The 26,236-nt window shown below is 40.9% G+C and overlaps 1 protein-coding gene across 16 annotated transcripts; it reads right to left on the bottom strand.

The window, feature by feature from the left end:
- Positions 1-1,834: 1,834 nt before the first annotated feature.
- Positions 1,835-25,917, bottom strand: LOC110526729 (paired box protein Pax-6). Of its 16 annotated transcripts, XM_036963756.1 has the most exons (15): positions 25,751-25,916; positions 19,585-19,743; positions 16,748-16,802; positions 16,406-16,459; positions 15,450-15,473; positions 12,705-12,835; positions 12,324-12,365; positions 12,003-12,233; positions 11,306-11,471; positions 7,020-7,178; positions 6,788-6,870; positions 6,505-6,655; positions 5,998-6,110; positions 5,484-5,619; positions 1,835-4,241 (listed from the first exon to the last, which is right to left on the bottom strand). In XM_036963756.1, the coding sequence occupies exons 4-15, from the start codon at positions 16,416-16,418 to the stop codon at positions 4,156-4,158; spliced, it is 1,335 nt and encodes a 444-aa protein (XP_036819651.1). In that variant the 5' UTR covers positions 16,419-16,459; positions 16,748-16,802; positions 19,585-19,743; positions 25,751-25,916; the 3' UTR covers positions 1,835-4,155. The 16 variants fall into 16 exon arrangements, with proteins under 16 accessions (XP_036819651.1, XP_036819655.1, XP_036819643.1 ...); XM_036963760.1 differs by lacking the exon at positions 15,450-15,473; XM_036963748.1 differs by lacking the exon at positions 16,748-16,802.
- Between the last annotated feature and the right edge of the window lie 319 nt (positions 25,918-26,236).

Genomic DNA, 26,236 nt, shown 5'->3' with positions numbered 1-26,236 from the left:
TATCACTTCTATCGCGACAAGAATTTTGCTATTCCCTCAATAACATCTGCTAAATATGTGTATGTGGCCAATAACATTTGATTTGATTTGATATTTGATTTGACTTGGCCCTGTTTGAATGGTGACTCACGCTCTTGCATGGACCATGTGACTGTTTATAATTTAGGCTTTTTTCTTTTTGCATGTTACTGTACCTGTATCGCTCCATCCTCATCCCTCTTGTCTGCTCTCTCTCTCTCTCTCCTGTAAATATTGATGTTTTTCTCTCTGTCAATGCATGTTACTGTACCTGTATCGCTCCATCCTCATCCCTCTTGTCTGCTCTCTCTCTCTCTCTCCTGTAAATATTTATGTTTTTCTCTCTGTCAATGCAGCTGTCTAAACTGTTCTGTCTCCCTCCTTTCTCACGACATCCCTGCTCCAGCCTGGTGTTGAAGAGTGGCAAACGTATTGTGTTGTAATAGTTTGCATAAAGAACTGAACAATGGTTTGAATAGAGAGACCGTCTCCCCTTCCCCCAAAAAAACTCTGGTGTTAACAGTACCTTCATTTGCTTCTATTGGTCTTCAACAAGAGTTTGTTCTGAAATCACTGATGTGGTGTGTAATGTACAGATCTGCAGCAGGTAGGCTAGCGGTTAGAGCGATAGGCCAGTAACCGAAAGGTTGTTAGTTCGAATACCCGAGCCGACAAGGTGAAAAATCTGTCAATGTTCCCTTGAGCAAGGCACTTAATCCTAATTTGCTCCAAGGGCACCATGCAACTATGGGTGACCGTGTAAAACGACACATTTCACTGCACCTACACCTAGAGTGTAAGTGACAATAAAAACAGTTTTATTTTCTTTAACAGTTTCTCACAGCAGGCGAATAATCCTGCAGCAACAGGAAATGTGAATTATTATGTGGATTATAATTAATGGACATTGTTGTCGGGGTTGATACATTTTAAATAAGGGAAAATGAAGTCTGACTTTTTACAGTGGAAATTACAAACTTGAAAAGCCTTTTAAAACTTGAATACACAAGTTTAATTTCCTGCGACAAATAGAGCACCTGCATGTCCTGTTAGTGTTAGAGCAAACACAACCCAACAATAACTCCCAGGTGATACCTGACCTAGCTCTCTCCAGGTCCCCCTCCCCCTCCAGCTATTCCCTCTCAACACACAGACACACACAACCCCCTGCTGTGGCAGCAAGTGAAGCAAAATAACTCATTCTGCCATAACAATCTCTCCTCTGCCTCACTCTGAGTATTCCTAGTTTTCCTCCCTCTCTCCCTCTCCTCCTCTCTGTATCCCTCCTTTTCCCTACCATTGTTGCAACTCTATCAAAACTGTGGTGTTGAATTGAGTGACCTTTTCCATTGTAGCGTGTTGTTAAACTGTGTGGTCTGTGTGTAGCCGGTGAGGGCCATGCATCACATAGGATAGGGCTGGGCTGTTTGGAAGACATATCAGGTTGGAACTGGCCCCACTTTGGTTTGTTTGTATGGAAATTCTCTATCAACTCATTTGTAGTTGAGTGGTACAACAAATACGCTTTGTACCATTCAAAATGGGCTGTGGTAATATGTTGTGTAGCTATTCTCACCTGGTGCATCGTTTTGATGTTGGCTAAAGAACTAATAACACGAAAAAAGCTTTCACTATATTTACTGTACAAAATTGTTTTTTTTTATAGTTTTCACAAAATACATTTAGAAAGCTCCATTTTAAATAAAATTAAATTTAAATATTTAAGAGACAGTTTAGACGTTTCATCTCAAAAGCATTTCTCAGACGTAGACCCTGTATACGTGTCCACTTTCTATGTACACATATTTGAAAAACAACGCAGAACTCAAAAAAGCATGACAGACGACGCTAGAAAACACCACACGTCTTCAATTATAAATAAGGACTGCTCGATTAGTCCACAGTCACCCATGGTCTTCAATTATAAATAAGGACTGCTCGATTAGTCCACAGTCACCCATGGTCTTCAATTATAAATAAGGACTGCTCGATTAGTCCACAGTCACCCATGGTCTTCAATTATAAATAAGGACTGCTCGATTAGTCCACAGTCACCCATGGTCTTCAATTATAAATAAGGACTGCTCGATTAGTCCACAGTCACCCATGGTCTTCAATTATAAATAAGGACTGCTCGATTAGTCCACAGTCACCCATGGTCTTCAATTATAAATAAGGACTGCTCGATTAGTCCACAGTCACCCATGGTCTTCAATTATAAATAAGGACTGCTCGATTAGTCCACAGTCACCCATGGTCTTCAATTATAAATAAGGACTGCTCGATTAGTCCACAGTCACCCATGGTCTTCAATTATAAATAAGGACTGCTCGATTAGTCCGCAGTCACCCATGGTCTTCAATTATAAATAAGGACTGCTCGATTAGTCCACAGTCACCCATGGTCTTCAATTATAAATAAGGACTGCTCGATTAGTCCACAGTCACCCATGGTCTTCAATTATAAATAAGGACTGCTCGATTAGTCCACAGTCACCCATGGTCTTCAATTATAAATAAGGACTGCTCGATTAGTCCGCAGTCACCCATGGTCTTCAATTATAAATAAGGACTGCTCGATTAGTCCACAGTCACCCATGGTCTTCAATTATAAATAAGGACTGCTCGATTAGTCCACAGTCACCCATGGTCTTCAATTATAAATAAGGACTGCTCGATTAGTCCGCAGTCTAACATACTCTAGGTCACTGTAATAGAACATCAAATGTTTACAAAATGATGCAACACAAGACTAATATCTTCAACAACAAAAAAACATTGTGTAATAGATGAAATACAAAGGCTTTGGTCTGTTTTACAATCAACAATGATTAAATCTGATATGTACTTGTAAACAACTGCCAAACACTTATGTTTCAAACTTTGTCAAGCATGTTTAATCATAATTATAGGAATTAAATCTTTCTAGTTGCACAAAATGATTTGACAATAGGACACTATAATACAACTATACCTAAGAGACTAATTGTACCTGACCTAAAGAAATGTATTTTTATGATGCATGAAAATGTGTAGAAAACATTTATAGAATATTCTTGGGGGGATAAAAATGTAAATGTACTTTTATTGTAGAAATCTTTTGATTTCTAGGGAAGACATACTTACAATTTGACATGAACAAATTGGATTATATCGAAGACACAGTCTACCATTTAGCGATTCAACTGTTTTACTCCAAAGCTCCTCTGCATCTATAGCTCTTCACTTGGACCGTTAATCAATCCATCCACCACAGCAGAGGTCCATGAACAAGTCTTGAACCTAGAATCAATCCATCCACCACAGCAGAAGTCCATGAACAAGTCTTGAACCTAGAATCAATCCATCCACCACAGCAGAAGTCCATGAACAAGTCTTGAATGTCCCACTGTCCTTGCAAACTGTTAATGGTGGTTGTCTGTACAATTCCTGTGATAATGTGGTCGTCTGTGACCACAGTGAAATATCCAGGCCTATACAGTTTGTGTGATATTGCAGGAGTCAAAGACCCAAGGCTGAGGTGGGTGGATTGACTGGAGGTCCTCCTCTGCTGACGTCCATTTTGAAGGAGTATGACCAATAAATAGGTTTAATAAACACACTGAGTCTATTCCCCACAGCTCTCCTCTCGGGTGATATGCAACAGTTTCGCATGAGTCCACAGACCGTGCAAAGTCTGGTAGAAAGTCTCGATGTAAGCAGATAAAAAAATAGTCATGGCAGAAATCTCTTGGGTTCTCCTTTACCTCAAAAACAAACACAAGACCAACATGGTTTTCTAGCAGTCCATCTATCAGTACTTGATCTGGGTTTTTCATCATAACATACACACGGCCATATACAAACACAAGAGACAGACAGAAAAAAAGAAACAATTACTTGAAAAGTGAGAAAAAAAAATGAAGTTTTTGTTCCATGAAAATGTTAAACACCGGGCACTTTACAGAGGTCCACGTTTTGTCTTCCTCATATGTGCCAAGACTACAGAACAACACACGGTCCCAGTGGAAACAACCACACCCTGTAGTCCTAGGGCACTCCCAGAGTCTCTCTCTCTCCTCCACTTCTCTCCATGTGTGTGTGAGCTCCCAGCGGAGGGCGGTGGGTGAACAGTTACAGGGAGAAGTAGCTCTTCTCTCTATTGTAGTCTTGACCAGTACTGAGACATGTCAGGCTCGCCGCCTGGGACTTGGACAGGGACAGACACTCCAGGAGAGATGAGTCCTGAGGAGAGAGGGAAGAGAGACACATATCAGTCCAAACGGCCCAGTGTCTCTGTACTGTACTGTGTTTGGTAAGGAGAGCTTGAGTTCAACATTTCTTTAGCCTGAGAAATTACCATCATGTTGAGAGACTAACCATTACGCAAAATAGGACATTGAGAGGTAAGTGCCGTAGCACATAGCATGCATCCGAGTTGATGAATGCTTTAGCACAGAGCCCACAGCCATAGAGGATAGGTCATTAGAAAGCTTAAAGGTATAATTCAGTCATTTTTATCTCAATATCAAATACTTTTCTGTGTAACAGTGAAGTCATTTACGGTGGTTGTTTTCAATTACAGTGTTCAAAAAGAAACAAAAATAGCAATTTCTCAAGCAAGAATGTTTCTAGGACTGTCTGGGAAAGAGGTTAGGAACTGTCTTTCTTATTGGTCTATTAACTCATTTACTGCCTGGTGATGTCACCAGGCAGGACAAAACTCCATCCCACAAAAACAGGTTGGAATTTCAGGCGGTCTAATCAAACAGTTTTTACACGAAAAGGACATTGTCATAATTTTCCCAATTTCACAGTATTATACCAACATAGTGTGTAAATATATATATAAAACACAGTAAATCACATGTTTGACTGCACCGGGCCTTTAAGCACAGAGGACTAAGCCTTTGAGTATTCAGCGATAAGAAGTTTAGAACACAGAACAATAGCTTTATGAATCACATTGTTTAACACTTCAGGACATCAGTAATAAGTTAGCTAGATTGATTTAGGCCTCGCAGAGAGTACAACAGAAAATGAATCAAATGAATTAGCGATTTAGCTTAGAGGAAATGTGTCAATGGTCCATTAACCCTTCATGACAATGACCAGTATATATGGCCCTCCACAGCAACGTAATGGGTTGGAACTAAAACCTCCGTCTAGAGTGGTTTAAATGACATTATGACGTTGAGCTGGAATGGAATGGGGTGCGTTCATGCACTAAGATTAGAATGTCAGGAGATGGTGCGTAACGTAGAGGTACAGTATGTGTCTGTAGTCTGATCAAAGAGAAAAAAGAAAATGGCGGATTATGGGGAAATGTAGAGCATGAATTAAGAAAGAGAATGTGTGTATGGCTATGCAGCCTCCCCTATTTAAAGGTTAGGTGGCAGATGGTTAGTTAGCTAAGAGACTAAACGTGATTTGTTCATTTTCTCTAATGGCCAAACGTGTTTCGGAAACAATGGACTTTCTGCCTACCTGTTGAGGTGGTACCAGAAGTGGTCATTGATTGGCTGTTCATATGTGCCTGCATATGAGGGGGCGTATATGTGTCGTAGCTCCGCCCATTCACAGACGGACTGGTAGGCAGCATGCAGGAATAGGTCTGGCTGGGCTATAGATAGGGAGAGAATAACGTTTATATATTAGCTTAGCCAACTATATACCCTCTTCAGCTCAGCAGTCAGTCAGTCCTTACAGCAATGCCCAGCTAGGGATGCAGGCTATTATATTCCTTTAGGCATTTAGAAATGTTTATGACTACAGTTTGATTTCTCCTCAACCTGTTTTTAGGATTAGAAGAGAACATAATCATTGTACCTACGAAGGTTGACTACAACTAGCTTGGCGATAATGGTATTTGGCTTTTGAAATACAATTTTAACTGTACTATTTGCACATTTGAGACGAGAACACAACCTAGACATTTGTTGACACAGTTAACGAAGACAGAACAGGGTCAGGGTTAGTTAGTACCTGGCTGTGGACTTACTTGCATAGGCAGGTTGTTGGCCATGGTGAAGCTGGGCATGGGAGGCAGGGCGCTGTACGTGTTGGTGAGGGCCGTGTCAGGTCTGCCCAACATAGACCCAGATGTGAAGGACACTGAGGAAGAAGGGGAGAAATGTTTGGTTCAAATCTGTTTTAGTTCAGACATTCAGTGATGGCAGATAGGGAGCATAGTGTGAGTAAAGCCACGCCCTCCTTGACAGGTAGCTCAGGGGATTTTGTTTTTCATTGCTTACATGCATGATTAACCAATGAACCATTGAAAGTAGCCTAAATCAGCAAAAATTATTTCATCAACTGTCATTTGAAGCAGATGATGAGTTATTATTCAACTCAACTTTATATCAAAGAAAAATATCCCTTATACCTATTTTAGTCTTTAATTAAGTTGTCTGGCATTGAAATGAGTGGTGGACCTACTGAAATATTCCTAATGTTGACAAGTGTCCTACTGTGGATGGATGGAATGTTATATGAGTGTCGTGCTTACCTGGTGTGGTGGGCTGAGGCATGGGCTGGTAGACGCTGGTGCTGAAGCTGCTGCTGATGGGGATGTGACTGGAGGAGTTGCTGGCCTGACGACGCTGGTTCCGGAGCTTCTCCTCCCGCCTCCACTTCGCTCTTCTGTTTGAGAACCACACCTGCACAGTACGTCAATCATACATTAGTCGCGTATGTAGGCTCTTCATGGATTCTTGTGTCTTTTTCAGAACCAAGCAGCAAAATGTTAATGGAATGCAGTGCAATGCATATTTCAAAAGGTGTCCGCTCACCTGTATTCTTGCTTCAGGCAGATCTATTTTCGCTGCCAGTCTTTCCCTCGCGAAAACGTCAGGATAATGAGTCCTTTCAAATTCTGGAATAAGATATGAAAACGTATCTTTAGTATGGGCTATGAAACATATTGTTGTAATTGAATTATGTGTAAGCTACTGGGGTGAATGTTGCTATTCGTTCAATTAGACGTTACATTAAAATATGAATTTCTTGTAAATTCAAATGCACCTTTTTCCAGTGCTTCAATCTGCTCTTGGGTGAACGACGTGCGGTTTCTCTGTAGTTTTCTCTTTAGTTGGAGTCGCATCTGCGTTTCGTCAGAATCCTCCCCATTCGAACTGATGGAGTTGGTGTTCTCTCCTGCACCGTCCTGTGGCTGGCAGCCATCTGTAAATAAATCAATAAACAAATATGAATTGGCCTGCCTACTACATCTCCAAAAAGCATGCGTTAATATATTGTTTATTTAATTTTATAGTTCTGAAAGTAAACTGCGAAAAATAACATGTCATCCTCGCAATAGCCCATAGGGAATTAATTTATATAGTTCTATTATACTTATGTATGTTCCCGTTAAAAGCAACCTGTTAGAAGAATAACGAAAAGCTGTCATTGTAGGCCTAGTTGGCATAACACCGACTGAGGATGGACATTGAATGATGACGAATGAATGATCTAGCTAACATATTGATCTCTGCTTGTTTTCAGAGACATCAATAGCCATAAAAGACCGACTAGTTATTTGTAAAATATTGTGGGAAAAAGACCATTGCTCAGCAATGCTGCGTGAACTTAGATCCTTTATCACCTCTCAACAATGGCACATGTGCTCAAAGGGTTAAGAGAAATGTGACTAGATGTGGCGAACTCCTTTCAGGCCCAAACTCTCTCCCCCTTTTAGGAACGTTGCGATGCCTCAATGGCCGTCCCCATATGGGCTTTCGTATAGCCATTGAGGTGACCACCAATACTTGAATAGAAGGAGGTGCTTTTCACAATGAAACAATGCCGTTCGGGGTAAGGGAAACCATTAAACTCTGTGCACACAGCGAGGGCTGGCTACAGCGAACTCTTCGTGGGCAGAATATCACCAGAGGAAAATGGAGCAGCTCAATCGGACGAGGTGACAAAAGGATTCTCTCTGTGCTTTGGGGAACTATTGTGCGCACGAGGATCCCGGTCAACAGAGCTTTGAGTTCAGTGTGTTAACCCTTATCCACTAGCATCATTAATCACGTCCCCCGGCCAGCTAAACGCCAGTCAAAATTGATATCTTAAATTGGAAACAAATGAGTGAGGAGAGAGCATGCAACCGCCTGTACAAGCTGAATAGGGCCTATCTCTTCACGGCTCCTGGTTGTCCGTGGTAGGCATATTGACTAATGCCTGTCTTGGTTTTGCACATCATTATCCCTTCGAGAAGATAATATGAAATGAAGCAATTAAGGGCTGCTTTTTGAGAATGTCGGTTTTTATGTGTGTGAAGCTGTTTGACCAGTCGTTTCGTGAGGTGCACCTGCATACAGCAAATGTTCTGAGTTTACCAGCTTGGGTAGTCTCGGACATGACACAGTACTTACACTGGAGTCACGACAGGCTACTCTTCTCTAACATATCCATAGGCCTATTTAAACAAATGTATAGGATCGAATGTTTCCACTAGCCTGGGTACCAGTCTTTGTAGCTATCATTCCACTCTTTCCATTCCAGCCACGCTAAACATCTTTAGCATACGACACCGACTACAAGGAGCGGAATGTTACCAAAACAGACCGGTACCCAGGCTAGTTTCCCCCTGGGAGATTCCATAAAACATTTGTTGTAATATTATTTGCATAACAACAGTTTAAATACGCACAAAATGACCATGACATTGCATGTTATGTAAGCAAATTCACCATAAGGCACCTGTCATATTTTAGGTTTAGGACGATAACATTGTGGTAGCCTAGACTAAATAGCCCATGAATTAGACATACTACCACAGACATCTAGCATGTGCTAAATTATAGCACATAATGATAATTGCCTGAATTTGTTTTCGGTTAACATTAATGTGTTAATAGGATTATGACTATTAAAATGTCTCTTTTTAAAATATCTTAATCGTTTTGAAATAAATTCACTTTTTTCTTCATACAGCCTGTTTCCGTCCACTCAGCGCTTTGTCTTTCTTCTCGAAGGATAATCCACAAAAAGGAGTGAATGTGCGGCCTATTTATCCCTCCGCCAGACCCACTGACGCTAGGTTTGGGACTTGTTTTCTTTTAAAAAAGCGCTGGGAAATAAACTCATTCTTTGGTATCACTGTGTCTCGGGCAGTGGCACGGAGAAACAGCCGAAATAGATAACGGCACCTTTTAGCCAACAGAGACTGGATCAAAAATACCTAAGAAACCGATTAAACTGAAAGAGAAAGTGAGTGGTCTAAATTCTACAGACGGGATTTAGTATCATATCAGAACGAAATGAGAGAAAGAGAAAAAACAATTAATTGCCACAGAGTTTTATTCCGCCTCTCTAGATAGAGTGGTCTCCTTTCAAGCCCTGTCACACTCCTTGTAACCATTATTTTAGCCACTGTTGCGTAGCTGTTGTTTGACAGGAACCATATTTCGTTCTCCTCAGAGACCTACCCTTTCCGTATGGTTTAGACCTTATGGGCCTCCTGAAATGAACTCCTGGAAACAATTACCAATTAAATTTGATGTAAATGCCTCTGTCATTTCATTTTCAATCGAAGAAACTGAAAAGCAATATTGCATTAAGGGCCTAAAAATATTGCATTAAAATACTTATAAAAATGTATTATTATTATTAGGCCTATATTTATTATTATTAATAATATTGTTATTATATATTAATGTTATTAAGTATATATATATTAATGATATATTGATATTGTTATTATTAATAGCCTACTATTATTAGTATCAATAATGACATTAAATCAAACAGAGTGTAAACATAGTGAATAACTATGTCTAGTTCTGGAAGTAAGCCAATAGTTTATTGTACATTATTTTAAAAAATACAAATAAAATAAACATGAAAAAATCATGTTTAGGTCCACATAAGACTAAATCAAAAGGCCTTTATGTTCAAAGCAAATTAAATTCTGTGCAGAAACATATCTTGATGCTTATCGAATTATAACACTGTTTCTCATATCCAGCCCTGAGCAGGTGCAATGACTTTATTTTATTTTAGGCTCTGTATTTCACAATAGTCTATTAGAGCACAAAAAAATAACTACAACATAAACATTTATCTTTGTAACGTTCATGTTTTCATGGCTAACCGCTCCGCCTGTCATCCCGTGTCCAGTGGTCTCCTGTGGAACATTTCTCCATCAGTCTCCCTCAACTAGACACTCCTGCATGTCACCATAACGAGAGACGAAGCTCTCTCTAATGAGCAATTACACATAGCAGGCCCGTTCCCATAACCAATCCTTGCGTGTGAAGGAAAACATTCCTTTGTACTGATATCCCGCACACGGATCCTCAGGCTTTTTTTCCCTGCCAGGAGAGGAGGGAAATGCGGGTTGTTGGACGGACACCTCCGCTGAAAGGCCAGGCCTCTGTCACGCATATCCCCACCGGAGACAGTGTGGGCATTGAGACTGCTGATTAATTGGCCGTTCACTAATCGACTACTCAATGATTCATTGGGAATTTTGTCCACCAAAGGCATCAAAACATGTTGACAATACCTGCTTGATATGCTGACCAATCATAAACGACATCCAATCATACTAAATTATTGATTGTTATAAGCAAATGCCCAAAACCCACTGAAAACTATGGCTTGGGCCCCCGAATGGCGCAGCGGTCTAAGGTACTGCATCTCAGTGTGAGAGGCGTCACTACAGACAGCCTGGTTCGAATCCAGGATGTATCACAACCGGACGTGATTGGGAGTCCCATAGGGCAGCACACAATTGGCACAGCGCCGTACGGGTTTGGCCGGTGTAGGCCATCACTGTAAATAAGAATTTGTTCTTCACTGAGTTGTCTAGTTAAATAAATGTTAAATACAAATAATAATAATTTAAGATGTTTATTACGTAACATATTTGTAATTGTGACTTAGCTTAAGGTTTACCTACAAAGTTACACTACTCACTAATCAGTTACGTCATACTCGTCTAGCCAGAACCCATGCGTAAAGTGACCGTTTAGTCATGTATGAAAGAAGCGAAGATATTCTGTGGGCCAGGGTATAGGCCTAACATTTACAATATAGCATTACATCCATTGTTCTTATGACAATAAAAACGCGTGTGATATTAATGTTTACATGGACCCTTAGGTCATTTCAACAATTTGGTTTATAAAAACCCTAATACTCCTTCTTCCAAAAGTCAAACGGAATGCATTGACAAATAATGGATTAATCTATTGGCCTACATTCGGATAATGGTGAGATAATGATATGATTTCACGAATAGCGCAAATGTAATTATATCTATAGGTTTCTTCATTGTCAAATTATTAGTGACTGAGGTTCACCTTGGTTGGGCTGCCCTGGCACTGAAGTTCCGGGGTACCAGCCGGGCCGTGTCCCCCAAGTTCCTGTCTGACCGTTGAGCATTCTCAGCTTGTCATACATGCCATCTGCGCCCATCTGTTGCTTCTCGCTAGCCAGGTTGCGGAGGACTCTGTTTATCGATGACACCTGAAAGACAAACAAAACGGAACGGTTTGATTAGCGCCTGCCATGATTGAAAAATGCGCGCCACCGCCGGAATAGTGTGTAGGCATGCGAGCACTGTGAGCGTGCAAACCTTATTAATGTATATGGTGCACACATTTACACATGCACGCACGCGCACACATACGTCACATCCTGACAAGTGAGCTGGAAGTAAAGATGTAAACAGAGCATTTCCAAATAATATTTGAGAAAATACATTTTAATAACTAGCCAAACATTGAAAATATGCCTGTTATAATACAATTGTATTTTACATGTAGGTCCTATGTGGTGCAAAATTAGCTAATTACGAATCAAATATAAATAATGAAATGTATGGATGTCTCTACAAGTTTAACTCATGCTAACCATTTGTTGGAAATACGTAATGCATGTCTTTCACATGTAACGCAGTCATGATCTCATGACTAAATGGTTGGCTGATAATCATGCATGCTTTCCGTCTCTGAGAAATCATTTCAGGTGGTAAAAAAAATCATGCTCATAACTTACACTCACTGCACTTACACTGGGTATATTGTCGTTGGTGCAGACCCCCTCCGACAACAGTCTGTCGCGGATCTCCCAGGCGAAAATAGACGGGCACTCCCTCTTGTACTGCGCTATCTTCCCCACCACCTCTGGAGTGGCTACCCTCGGCTTGCTGCCTCCGATCGCTCTCGGTCTTATGGAGCCAGTCTCATAGTATCTGCCAAGGATCTTACTCACGCACCCGTTGGACACCTGGATAGAAAACAATAGACACAATTCACATACATTATTTAAGACTAGTTGCGAAATTTTGAAGATTACGTCAAACAATGATAAGCTTACGTTTTCATTTTCCAGCACTTGGACTTTTGAGTCATCATGGGTCTATAAACAAAAAAATATGCCTTAAATGGTATAGGATAACAGTGTGCACTTTCTAAAATGCAACTATTCTTAGGGGGGAAAGTGGTGGCCTACTTACGATATGTTACCCTTAATGTTATCTGAATAGGATATAGATTATAATGAGAAGCAATTAGGCGTTTGTTTGGCCTTCTTACAGCCAACAATTATCGAAAAACGTTTTTAAATGAATAAAAAGGCTACAGTAAGGAAAACTAAATCCCATTGTTATGTTTTATTTTGTGGTAGCTTCAAAAAATTAAATAAAAAACACTGAAAGCTAGGGTTTCCTGCACCAGACAGAAAGAATGCCCTGGTCACCTGCAGAATCCTGGAGATGTCGCACGGCCGCGCGCCACTATGAGCAAGTTCGACGATTTTCTGCCTGGTGGTGTCCGGTAGCGGTCTACCGTTAACAAACACACCGCCCAGCTGGTTCACACCGCTGTGACCTGAACAGAGACAAAGGGGAGCCCAATTATAGGCTACGGTTGCAATGTAACAACAAGGTTATGATCACAACAATATGTTATATAACAAAATAGCAGTGAGTCAGGTAATGCTTTTCCTTTCAGATGGTTAGCTTTCAGAGCAAAGGTGAAACAATAACGTTGAGGGGAGGCATTAATCTTGAACAAAACGCTACACTTAGAATGAAACATTAAATGCAGATAGTCTAATAGTACAATTATCACCAAAATGAATATCTAATAGTTATATATTGTTATATTGTTATCAGCACTCTAGACAATAGTCACTGTAATGCAATAGCCTTGAATCAACACATGCACGGCAAGTGTCAACAGCATCCAATGATCTGGACCAAAACATCCCCATCCAACTGAGATTAAAACAGCTATTGAAAGGTGAAATCAGCAATTTAAAGGTGAAATCGGCTATCCAAAGGTGAATTCAGTCATACGCGAGTTGTCCAGCATTATTTCGCCAAGTGAGCGAGCCAACCCCAAATTCAGCGTCTTCAAATCCCCAAACTTCGAAATTAAATCCCCCAATCCTCCTCACCGCTATTCCAATGTGTTGTTACGCACAAGCATACCAATGTACCCTCAACACAAACACACCAATGTACCTTCAACACAAGCACACCAAAACACCAACCATTTAGGTAGCCTCAAATATAACAAACCTCAATAAATGTTATCGAAATATAAGTATTTTTAAAACACTTAATTAAGAGGCGGGTTGTAGTCGATAAGGAGGTTGATTAAAGCATGGAAAGAGCCAGCAAACCTGAAGCCAAGTGGGACAGATGCCTCCCCGGAGTGCCTTACTGTGCTCCAGATCTCCGCTGCCTTCTCTTGCGCTGCCGCCTGCTACATTGACTCCGGGAGCAGAGGCTCCTTAGCAATAAATAAGCTCCAGATATAGAAGAGGGGGGAATGTGATGAGGCTGGCTGACATTTGTCTTTAAAATAAAGCTAGCTGCACGTCAAGTTTGAGCTTAATTTCTGGAAATAGGCGGAAGTCGCCTCGGATCATGCATGGGAAGGCTAATTGAAAAGATCAGTTGGAGCACTTGTGGCAGGCATGTCACTTTATGACACAGCTCTGCTTTTGAAAAACGCATCGTCACGACAAATAGTAGCACGATAAAACGACCCTTTCTGTCTGGATTTGGATATCACTCAGACAAAATTGGACGCTACTCGTTTACCCTTCGAGGGAAGCTTCGTTTTAAGGTGACCAGGGGCGACGCGCGGGCACAACAACGAGGGCGCGCTTGGATTCTCAACATATTAAATCTGACATCTCGGTTTTTTTCTCTTGTTTGTATTTGGCAACAAATCATCCCAGCCACTACAATCCTGTTGTGTGCAATCAGTGGGCGATCTGCTTGGGAATACGTTGTATGTGCGCTATAAATGGGAACAATACGCATTACGCACGTTTTGTGCCAATTAAAAGCCATGTTTTGAGTGAAAATAAATCTGTTTAACATAATTAAACACTGCTCTTAGGCTACTATGTGCAATGATCCTTATCCAACGTGGACCCGATTAATAGCAAATCCATTATCATCCCTCTGGCTCTTTGGTAATTCCAGGATTAAGTGGAATTAATAGACGTCTTACTCTCAAATTGGCCTACCCGCGCCAAACAGCGGTTCGCTGTGGGTTCACATGGTTGCACCGTCACCTCAACACATTTATGACCATCATATACATCCACAGGATCGATAAAGCCGTCAGATAAGGATATCACATGCCATTTCAGCTCTCCAAAGGTTAAGTCTTAATCATGTGCCCAATTCCCCACGGCGAGCAGCGTCAATCTCGCCCGCTGGCGCTGATTATGCGCCTTGTATTCTGTTACTAGTCGACTAATAGGAAAACATATGGTGTCAATTTGGACGCTCCCCTCCATATACACCCAGGAGTTGTTAGCACAAAAGCCACCGAGGCCGCGGCGACCTTTAAACAACACATAGAGCCGGGCCCAATGATATCTCCTCGGCCATTCGCACCAGAAATCACAAGACAAGCCAGGGGAGCATCCCATTAACATCAATTTGGGGCAAAGCAGGAGCAGAGGGGGCTGTACATAGCTTTAACGACGCCTCGTTTAAAACATCATCTCAATAAAGGAGAACTGGCAAGCAAACATCATCTGTGATTAAGCCATTTGTCAGCGCATAGAGCACTGGGTAATGCCAAGATGGCCTCTATGACGCATAATGGGCTTCCCATGTTGTTCAAAATTATATTCAATAGACTATGTATTTAGACGTTTAAAAAACTATGATACAAAATAAATAGTCTTCAATTAAATATTCCTGTATCAATTGTCCTACTTAATCTGACCTACATTCAAGCCTTTTGTTCTGTATGTTGTCATTTCCCTTATAGGGAACAATATCACATTCCCTACTTGCATTGCAAATATAACCTAGGCCTACAACAAGGTAACAAACAATATGCTCTACACGTGATCTAGCTATAGGTACATTGAATTCAGACAGGTTAAAATGTGACTATATAGGCAGGTGTTACAGCACAGGCACGTCATCAAGGTGAGGAGAATAGCAGAGGAAATCATTCCACACACCTTCATCACAGATGTCATAGACCTCTAGTCCAGCAGCAAGACAAGAGAGAAAATAACGTTACTTTTCATCCTTTATGGTTTAGTTCATTTCGCCAGTCAGCAACTCATATGGACCATTATGATAAACAATCCAGACAAGTAATAACACACTACAGACTAGAAAGCAATATAGGCCAACACACAGTCAATTTTCCTTTATGGCGCCCATGCAAGACAATATCATGTTTTATCATGTTGTTGTTTTTTGCCGTGAGTTTAGGCCAATATGTACAGTTCTACTCTGCTGTTATTGTAATGAAGGAATCTCCATTCTAACTCCGGCTCTGTTCATGAGGAGACTAGTCTACATTAGACAATCAATATTCGTCCTTTTTTCACGCAATGTCCTTCTTTCCCTTCCCATTCTCCGCCCCAGCTAATAGTGTACGCAGCATGGCAGTCAGCTCTAAAGCTAATGCAGACGGCTGTGCAATTATTTAATACCAACTCAAGCGGAAAGAAAAATCTCCCCCTTCAACCCAACCCCCTCTACTCTCTCGCTCTCTCCCCTCTCCCCCTCTCTCCCTCTCTCTCTCTTTCTCTCTCGCACATAGCAGAAAACTAAAACAATCTGTGGAGATGAATGGAGGATATATAATTAGACTCTTAACTGTCAATGTTCAGTAACTCTGCGGTCTGGAAGGGGCCATATAACATGCATTACATGTAAACACAAGGACACGGCTAAATTAACAATATCAAGAGCGACACACAATTTTAAATATTGAAACTAAAAACAAATCATAAACTGTGGAAAAAAATAAATAAAATAAAGCTAATATGCTAAGGAGTATGTTAAGGGTAAGTTATGTTAAGGGGACCATAAAGACAGAAGGGTAGTTGTGGCTGCATGCGTTCATATCTCCACTTGCGGTTAGTATCAAAGTGTAAAAACAAAAATATGCAAATCCACTTACTGTTCTGCATCATCGAGGCTACGCCAGACTCCCACGTGGCTTGGCTGTGGTATTCTATGCGTCATAAGGAAATAACAATGATAACAATGTTAGTATCAGCATAATTGCAATGTAATGGCTATTCAAAGTTAAGAATTACAATTCACAAATGTTCTCTCTTTTAAAAAATATATATATTTCGTATTTTTTCCCTTTTAGTTACTTCGAATTCCAAGGCAATTAGGGCGGATACTTTGGTGCAAACCATTCTTAATGTTGCTCTGTAATTATAAATTCCACATAGCCATAATCCATGTGAATTGGCACATCCCCATTGCATATATATTTTAGCATTAAACTTGCCTGGAAAAAGAGTTGACTCTCGGCTTAAAACAATTTAGCCAATCTTAATGTCTCCCTAGGACAAAGCAAAACAGTATATTAGTACAGCCCTAGTACTAATAGTACAGCCCTAGTACTAATAGTACAGCCCTAGGCCTAATAAAAATGATTATTGAATTAGAAGTTTAATTAATAAATAGGCTACTGTCGATTTGGCGTGTTATTCATATGAGAGCATTTGTATTTCTGTATTTCTGTATTTATTTATTTTGGGCAGCCTGAAGTTCGAAGAAACTGGCACTTTAATAGGCCTAATTGAAGACGGTAAAATAAATCAATTACGTCGAGTTGCGATGGTTGCTATTCGTTGGCAAAACCATCGCTCTTCGTTGGCACGTGCATGGTTTATTGATCACCTGTTTCTGATTCCTTGACATGTTTTTTTTGTTCTACTTGATGGCTTATAAACAGGCCTAAACATAAAGCAACGGCCACAGAGGGTGTTTCTAGTTATATAAAAATCTAGACCCTATCGCCCAATGTGTACAGTGACACACGCTGTCTACCTCGCCTCAATGCTCTGCAAAAGTACCAACCAGGAGGGGGTAGAGGCCGGCATACAAAGCCTGCCGGAGTCCCAACAATACACCCCTTTCTACCACCATACCCAAACCCGGGGCCGCACAACTCGGCCTCCACAACTAGCAACACATCTTCCCACTAAACGTACCAACAACTCCAGAATACAAAGAACCGAAGGCATCCGCCCCCTCCGGGACCATACACACAACACCTTCTCACTGGCACAGCGGATGACCGCGACCTCGGGTCCCCGTAGCCCAATGTGGGATTTGTTTGTTACGTTTTGGGAAACGGAAAAGTAATTTCTTGTTCTAAATATCTGGAGGTAATGGTGTAGCTGGTGACGGTTGTAAAAAGATACAACAGCTCAGTGGGGAGCTCAATCAGAAAAGACAAACGCAATAAAGAACCTATTCAAATGGACGGTTAAAAAGGGGGCCGGTGAAGGAATTGTCTGAAGTTTAATTTAGTCTCTTTACGCAAAAACAACCCTGTTGTGGGCATGTGTGTACTGCACCCGAACCTAGGATTTGGAAACATGAATTGGCTTGAGAAGAGAGACTTACAAGTACCTACTTTCTGGAGAAAGTAGCCTATTGCAAAAACAACGTGTTTCCAATGCCATTTTGCAATTTATCAGAACACTGTTAACAGTAACAATTGTTGTGTTGCAAACGGAGAAATAATTTTGTTAAGGAAATTTATCCAATATTTTTTCACGTTAGTCCTGTTCGTAGAAGTAGGCTGTCTGAAAACACCAAAAGTGGTTAAACACAACTCTTGAAAACAATGCATTTTATTTTTCACTCAACTCATTCATTTAGATTCCTCCACATTCATTACAATATTTTAATTGCGTAAAAGTACAAACCCACCAATGCAAAATAAATCTCTCAACAATACACACAACAACCCCGGAAGTGGCGAATGGTAAAATAATCCTCAATTCCTCTCTGCCTTGAAAACAATATTTTTGCTAAATATTTAGAGAACTGCGATTCAGCAGCGTCCCAGCAGTGTCCCGCATGTCTGTATAGACACCATCGGCCTAGTTAATCATTTACTTAGTGTCGAAAACTCTGTGGTTGTTGCTGAGGTTAACAAGGGTCTAATCTGAATTTATTTTCCTTTAGTAGTACCTAATCCGTAACAACAATCAACAACAATCGTCTTAATTAAACATGCTTATTCAGGCTGCTGGATCACAACATTCACATGCAGAAATACATTACGATCTCAAACAATAGCTCGGTAGGAAGTTGTGAGCACTAGGCATTTACATGCACTAAGCATCTTAGTGTTATCTTTAATGTAATACTAGGTTATTAGCCCGTTTTTGTAAGGGGAAGTAGGTCTATGTTAATTTAACGACACAAATTAAACCATAACATTTTTGATCAGGCTATTAATGAAATATAGGCCTAACTTTCAGCTACTTTCGTTTCACAGCTGTATTTATTTAGAATCAGTGAACGTGACGCTATCTTAAAAATGTTTGAGTTGTGCATATATACTTTCTATGTTGATAAAAACATAAATATGACAATATTATAATAGGCTATGTATTTAGCATTTTAGTATGAATTCTTTGTTTTATTCTATTCTAATTCTAAAACGTTTTGAAGTATTTTAGTAACTCGCAGGCGCGCTTAAATACCTGTAGTGATAATTGTAACTATTTCTGCACAATACTTCACTTGCTTAAAAGAAAAGTTCAATGTGAGGTATATTTTCTTTGGTACGCAAACAAGAGGAAAAATAAATAGGCCCACTGTGTACTTGGAGCATTTCAGAGAAGGCGCTTGGGTGACTCGGCTGTCTATGAATCAAACTGACACCATTCCTCAACGGGTCATTGCTCCCCATTCTCCACGATGATCACTGTCTCGGCCTAACGTGACTTTCTACTCTTTGCTGTCATAAATAAGCATTAAGCTATCCGTAAACACCAACACAACCGATCATTAAAGAGCACATAAAATAAACAGGAAAGCCAGCCCGAATGCCGCTTCAAATCGCACTCTACAACTCCAGAGTAGGAGTGCAATATAAGCAGCCTAGTAGGGGTTACACTTGCTACACAAACTCCAACCTAGTAGCGATACTAGTCTGCAGCCTGGGAGATGCATATTGCGCAATAATAATAATATATTCGTTTTCAATGATTGATTGTTTTGCATTTAATCTAACCTATTTTAAGTTATATATGTTTGCAGGGTTGCAGACTGGGTTGAAATGCACAGACAATTTTTTACTGGGAAGATATCCACTCTCACCTTTTTGAGGCATCCTGCGCCGCTGTCAAAAGTCCTTGTCAAATAGTTTTCCGTGCCACAGCAAGAGAACAAATGCAGGGCAGTCTTATTGGGGTGGTTTTTCAGTAAGAGGAAACAATAGTTTTCCAGTGATCTTCAGCGGAGACGGAAGGGATATCCCTGCGAAAGAGACAGAGATTGACAGTGAACTCAGATGTCAGGACCGCGGAGTGAGCGAGAATGTGCGCTCGTGTGAGTGAGCGAGATAGCGAATGAGAGAGTGGGGCAGAGAAGGAGAGAGGGAGAAGGGGAGGGAGGGAAAGAATGGGAGAAGAAGAGGGGGTTGGAGGCTAAGAGAGAACACACCTATGCTGATTGGTGATGGTACAAGTGTATTACTGTATGTGTTTCTGGTCTGCTGTGCTCTGTGCGTTGCCTCGACCTCTGTCATCATCGTACCCTACCGAAACACTTCCCCCTCCACCAAAGCGGGAAATGGGGCCGAGCGAGAGAGAAGTCTCCCCAACCCACTAATCAGCAGACATGCAAATACCCCTCTTTCTCTCTCTTTCTCTCGCTCTCTCTCTTTCCCTCGCTATCTGAATATTGCCTGCCCTACTATGCAAAGAAACTGGATTGCCTCGGAGATCCCCATTGGATAGAAAGCAAAGGCCTGGTGGGTCTCAGCAGAGGCCGAGTTGGTTCCGTGATGGTGGGAATCTCAGGCATGTTTTACAGCTAAACCCGAGGGCACGACGCTGGGAAAACGGAGGATGTGGACGCATTTTGAAGCAGTCAGCTCCATGAATGGATCATTCTTTCCACGGAGCTGATTTCAAATCGTTCTTGCGTTGTCGATCGCAGGCTATGCTATTTCTGTGGGAAATTTGCCTACAGATAAATGTTTTCTTCTGTTTTAGGCGTATTGCTCTCGTGCAGCCTCTATTATTTTAGGTATTAATTGTTCCAATGCAATTTTGGAACAAACTTCATATTTACTTTGAGTCTGCATGAAAACAAATAGTTTCTGAGTTTCTGTCAACAGCTCTGCATGGCTGTTTGCAATGGTTGTGAAGTGTCTCCCTGGAGTGCATAGTGAGTTGGCCCTTGGTGAGCAGGGCCACTACTAATGACAAACGAGCTGAGGAGGGCTCCCCATTGACAGCTGTGGCTTTTAAAGGGGAAACGGTTTACTTTGTGTATTAAGTACACTTGTAAATTACCACTAATGTCGCCTACTCGCTGAAAACAAACGCAAACTTTCCCCACGTGCCTTTGTTGACTGTTTGGTATCACCTTCACTGACTGCTCTGCCTGTCATGGACATTGTAAACACACAGACACACACACGGTTCCCCGCCATGCGTAAAGGGCCCCTGCTTTTAGGCAAGCTCTGCTGATTGTTATGGACGCATTTGCAAGGTAAGGCGACGTCACTCCTGACGGCATAAATAAAGTGAAGCAAATGATTGGTCAGCAATGACCACACGCTCCCTAACTGCGCCGGTTTAATTATCGGCCATTACGACACACCTCAGCGCATCCGAAAGCAACCCCCTCCGAGCCCGTATTGAAGCTTACACTCGTAGCTTGCGAAGCACCAGTCTCAGTGCTGGGAGTCCCCGTCGCTTATTCCAAAGGACCAGGGCCGGTGGAGGAGGGGATGCGAGCTGTTTGGATGTGTGGAGCCAACCCAAAGCAAAATTGGGGTACAAAAAAGGGGGAGATGGAGAGACGGAGGAGGAGAGGGGGATGGGATGGGGCTCTTATTTGGAGAGTGCAGAGCATGAAATGAAGTAATGGAGGGAGGCCTACACTTGACTTCCTTTGACGTGAAAAAGTCAGAGCTCATCAATAAACTACCTCGGAGGTGAAAGAGGGCTCCCTGACAACCATCACATTCCTAACTACGGGTTCAATGAGGAGACAAACGACGCTGCCTGAAGAGGGGGAGGGGGGGGGGGGGGGGGGGGGGGCTGAATGGGGCCCTCAGTGGGCGCGCGAGATAATGAGCCGCGAGGACCAGCACAAACTGTCACCCAGAGTCCTGCGGTGAGGAACAAGAACAACACTTCGGCCAGAACTTTCTTCCCAAACAAGCTGTAAACTAACCCACCATTTTGTCCCATTTCTCCTCCACTGTGTTTAGTCACTGAAGCTGGTGGCCTATTCGACTACATTATTTTTTTTGTTTCTAGTGTTTTACTTTGTTTTGGGGTCGTGTGTTTGTGTTTGTGTGTTTGTACATGGAGATTAGTCCTGATGGTCTAATGAGTATCTTGTTCAGGGAAACTTTATTCTGATAATAGAGGAATTGGCAGTTTATGATAAACCTAAAAGTGATTGTGCAGCCAGAAAGGTGAACAGAACAGTTTTATACTACAGCCACGTGCATGACATGCCAGCACACATGTTTATATAAATCGTCGTTGCAAGAACTTACGGTGTGGGAACTGTGCACAATGCAAAACAAATAAACTATATTGGTCAGATTCTCCACATTCACCACATTCGCCAAACTTTGCACCTGATACTTTCAGAATATAATGGAAATGTTGTACTTACAGCAGGCGCACACATTGTGCCAGTGCAAACACTTATAACCTAAATGCATGACAACATTGTCAAGCCTATTTAATTACAATATTTATTTTGATTTAATGAATGCACCTTTGCAAAATCCTGCACACACAATCGTGATTCGTGTTGTTGAAAGTGTAGCCTAATGTTTGTTTTTCAACGAATCATAACGAATAATGTTTTAACCGACTATGAATTATGTTGGTATATGAATTTAAATATGCTTAGGCTAATCTAACATTAAAAAGTGAATAACATCAAATTTATGCTAATTTACAGGCAAAATATAGGCCTCTACGAAGGACACTGCTAGTAGTGACATTTATATGTAACCACACCACATTGTAATTCTAATTTAATAGCCATCCCCTTGTAAGCAGTCTGCAGCTGACGAAAATTCACTACTAACCCGCTTTAGTGAAAGACAGAATCCCTGATGAGTGTGTCGAGTTGTTTTCTCTGCAGACAATAGCCTATACGTCCAATAGATTATTGATTTATTTGGGAAAGTAAATCCGCTCCGAGTGCTATATGCGTTGTTTCCATTCTTCTACTCACGAAACGTTAAGTTTTTCTTGACTCACTTAAAGTTCCGGATCAAATATAGCAATAAATAATAATTCCTTTTGAACGATCATGCTCGTTGAAGTGCAAATATATATATTTATCTGTTTAAGGGGAAGCTTCTTCGGGGTAAGTGTGAAAATTTAGTAAAACGAGTAACTGTATACAGACTAGCAATTAGCCCAATTCGGATTAGCAGCAATGCCAAAGAACCTGAAAAGAAATCCTAATCTTGTCGCTATTTTCCCCTGAGGCAAAGTGGTCTTTGAGGCCCCTCTAAAAACTTTGGAGAAAAAAAATCATAGGAGGGAGGAGGGGTGAACACGGCTGACGTCATGCGAGAGAGAGCGAGCGAGAGAAGGAGGTCTATTAGAAAACATCAACAAAGCCGAGAGGGGCGCGCTGGCCTCCATTGATTTATCCAGATTCCAGATTTGAGGGACATGGGGACCGTTGAGCCATTGGGACCGACAGAGAGAGCTTTATCATCTAAATAATTATCTAATTGTAGAGCAGGCAGGCGGACGAGTCTTCCACGAGAGGGAGGGAGCTGTCATCATTCAGCGACTTCACATTCTCTGTGATTTTGCAGGACACTGACCCTTCCTTCTGTAGGCCTATTACAGTACAAAGTCTGGGCCAAGCAGACAAAATTGCACGAGCGTAGAATAAATGGAAAATTAATGCATTTGCCAATTGTTTCATATTTTTTCGAAAGTTAATAACTATCCTTGGTGGTTAAAATACATTTGATTAGAAAAATATAATAATAGGGATATTAATTAATATATTAATTATTTTATAGTTACTGCCTAATGACATTCAAATATAGCCTACATTGGCATTAACATTTGCACTGAATTAATATTATTGGAGATAACATTATTTAGACTAAGCTATATATTGTTATAACATACTTAGCCTATCTATAATAATGTGGTGTTGTTATAATAATTATTTTTAATATTTTTGTTTTAAGATTATTTAACATCGTTGTATGTTTTATTTCATAGAAAATACGACAAAACGAAATGTCTTCGAAGACACTCCACCAAATAAGATTTTAAAACGTATAATTCATTATAAAATATATTTTGCAAGTTAACAAATGTATTTGGCCTACACACCATTCTGTTTTAAACCAACAACAATTTTATTAACTCCAGGCTAATTCGGGTTTCTGCATGGCTCAAAGATATTCAGAAATGTACTTTTTGTGACATATTGTGCCGTGGAGCTCGTGCCGTCGGGAATGCAGCTGTCTTTTACTGTCAGGGCATAACTCTACCTCTTCGCACGTCACACTAACCAGCTGAATTCTGCAAACAAATACGTACAATACATTTTAGGATCAACCTAAAGTTTGTTGTTGAATAATGGTTTGTTCTCATCCCAAAACAATTATCTTACAAGCTGAGGGAACTGAATTGGACATTATAGGCTCTGGGCTGCAAGGGAAATGATGTCAACACGACATACAGTATGCCTATATATGTGTGCGTAAAAAGCATTTTATAAGCATTTCGCTGGACCCGCGATAACATCTGCGTATTGGACCAATATACTTTGATTCAAAATTGATTTTGCTCTATTAATATAATATGCTAACTTCTTTTAGCGACTTGGGAATTATTGTGTTAGTGAAAATACCAGCCGTAGGCCTAAGATGCTTTGTACTCAACATTACAATTGCTTTCTCTGCGTAAAGTTAGCTATAGACTTGAACTCATCACTTCAATTTTGATAACAAACTTTCACTGAGTGAGGCATTTAAGTGAAAAGTCCTACAAGGTGATTTCGTAATCTCAGTTGTCTAATTTAGCTCATTGGTTGACGTCTGGCAGGGAATGTGGCGCGAGGACGCTAGAAGGCTGGAGTGTGGATGGACTGTGAAGCCCTCTCCTGGCAGAAGACGGTCTACTCGGAGGTGATGGTGTCACAGCGCTCCTCCGCGGCCTGGCAGCTGGAGAAACGCGGTCACCAATAACAACTAACACGAGCAGGTTGACCTTGGTACGCAGGGCTCGGTACTCCACTTATTAACGACCAGCTCGAACGAAATGGACCGTGGAACACAAAGTAATTGCATGTTATAAAATGCACAAGAGCAAGCCTATAACTTCGGTTGAAGACGAGAACATGTCTGATATTTTGAAAACCCTATTTCAGTTAACGATCTAAAGCTTAGGCTATCTCATTTTCAAACAACGGTGAACAATTTTAAAGCTACATTATCGTTTTATTTGCCTTAATTATTCTTCAAAAGTTTCTATTTAAATTGGGTAACTTTCAAATAACTTACTTGAGCTAAAAGTAAGCATATAACGTAGACTATAACGTAGACTATAACGTAGACTCGTGATAATTATATAACGTAGTCTAATAATCAGGCTAAAATGTGTGTAGGTTTGTTAGGCTATTTGGTCATTTAAGAAATATGCACAATTATCATTTGGATGGTTTATATCACTCCTACTAAACTGTTGGAATTACAAAGCGTCAATCGCAGTGTAAGTAATATAAAATGTCAATATCGATGTCCAGCTCCGTGCGCGTTAAAGCTTATAACAAGACTTGTGTAAGCGCGTCTTACTTTCTACCTCAGTGAAGATCGCTAATTACACGCTACCCGAGTCATCAACTCCTGCGCTACGATACTAGCAAAAGCACAGTCGCATGACCCATCAAAAGACCATGCACAACTGTGTTTACACTACCTCCAGTAACACTGAGATTATCCACGTTAAACTCAGCCTTCTGTATAGCCACACGGATCCATCAAACACCTTCATAAACATCAGATGCATTCTAAAGTTTGTAAGCTTTGGCAACAACAAAAAAGCAGACCACTGATGTTACCATCTCGGGTGCGCACAGTATAGATAGAATACACAGCATAGCCAACGAAATCCTTTTATATATTTTGACAATCCAAAGCGAAGAAAGAACTCCGATGTGCAAAGCACTCAAAACATGCAGTAGGGTGATAAGGAATCCGATTGAAATGTGAGATGTAGAAATCACCTGATGCGGTGAAACTCACCTGATGTAGGTTGTAGAGGGCGCAGACCTCTGACCGATATCCTGCTGATACCAGCACTCGCTCCTTCACCCTCCAAATTGTCACTGGAACAAATCAAGATAAAGTTATGGGTCCAGATCACGTTCGGATCCGCCGCGGAGTTGAAATGTCAATGAGAGTGAAAAAAGACTGCCTCGCTTACCACCAACTTTCCCTTAGCATCAGCCTCAACTTGGCAGTGATTGGCTAGAGCGACGGTCCGACGTCACCTTCGGAGGCATGGAATGGGGGAAGTTCTATACGGAGCACATGCACCCGCCACAATTCGATCAACCCACCATCTTTATTGTCTTTAACTTTGACTGAAAGAAAGGCTAGATTTTTAAACATTTTAAATCTATTTGCAACTTGATTAGATGTTATATTGGTTGGAATTTTAATATAAAGTTTCAGAAAATTATTTGATAGGTTAAAATGGGAACATATGTGCAAAATAGAAGTAGGGCA

The sequence above is a fragment of the Oncorhynchus mykiss genome, chromosome 26 (genome assembly GCF_013265735.2).
Source record: "Oncorhynchus mykiss isolate Arlee chromosome 26, USDA_OmykA_1.1, whole genome shotgun sequence".
Classification (NCBI taxonomy): domain Eukaryota; kingdom Metazoa; phylum Chordata; class Actinopteri; order Salmoniformes; family Salmonidae; genus Oncorhynchus; species Oncorhynchus mykiss.
This window is presented reverse-complemented; position numbering and strand designations above follow the sequence as displayed.

Coding starts and splice junctions, on each gene's coding strand:
- LOC110526729 (XM_036963748.1), bottom strand. Junction 6,111..6,504: donor GCCTCAGCCCACCACACCAG/GTAAGCACGACA, acceptor CTTCTTCCTCAG/TGTCCTTCACATCTGGGTCT. Junction 5,620..5,997: donor CCAACAACCTGCCTATGCAA/GTAAGTCCACAG, acceptor CCCTATCTATAG/CCCAGCCAGACCTATTCCTG.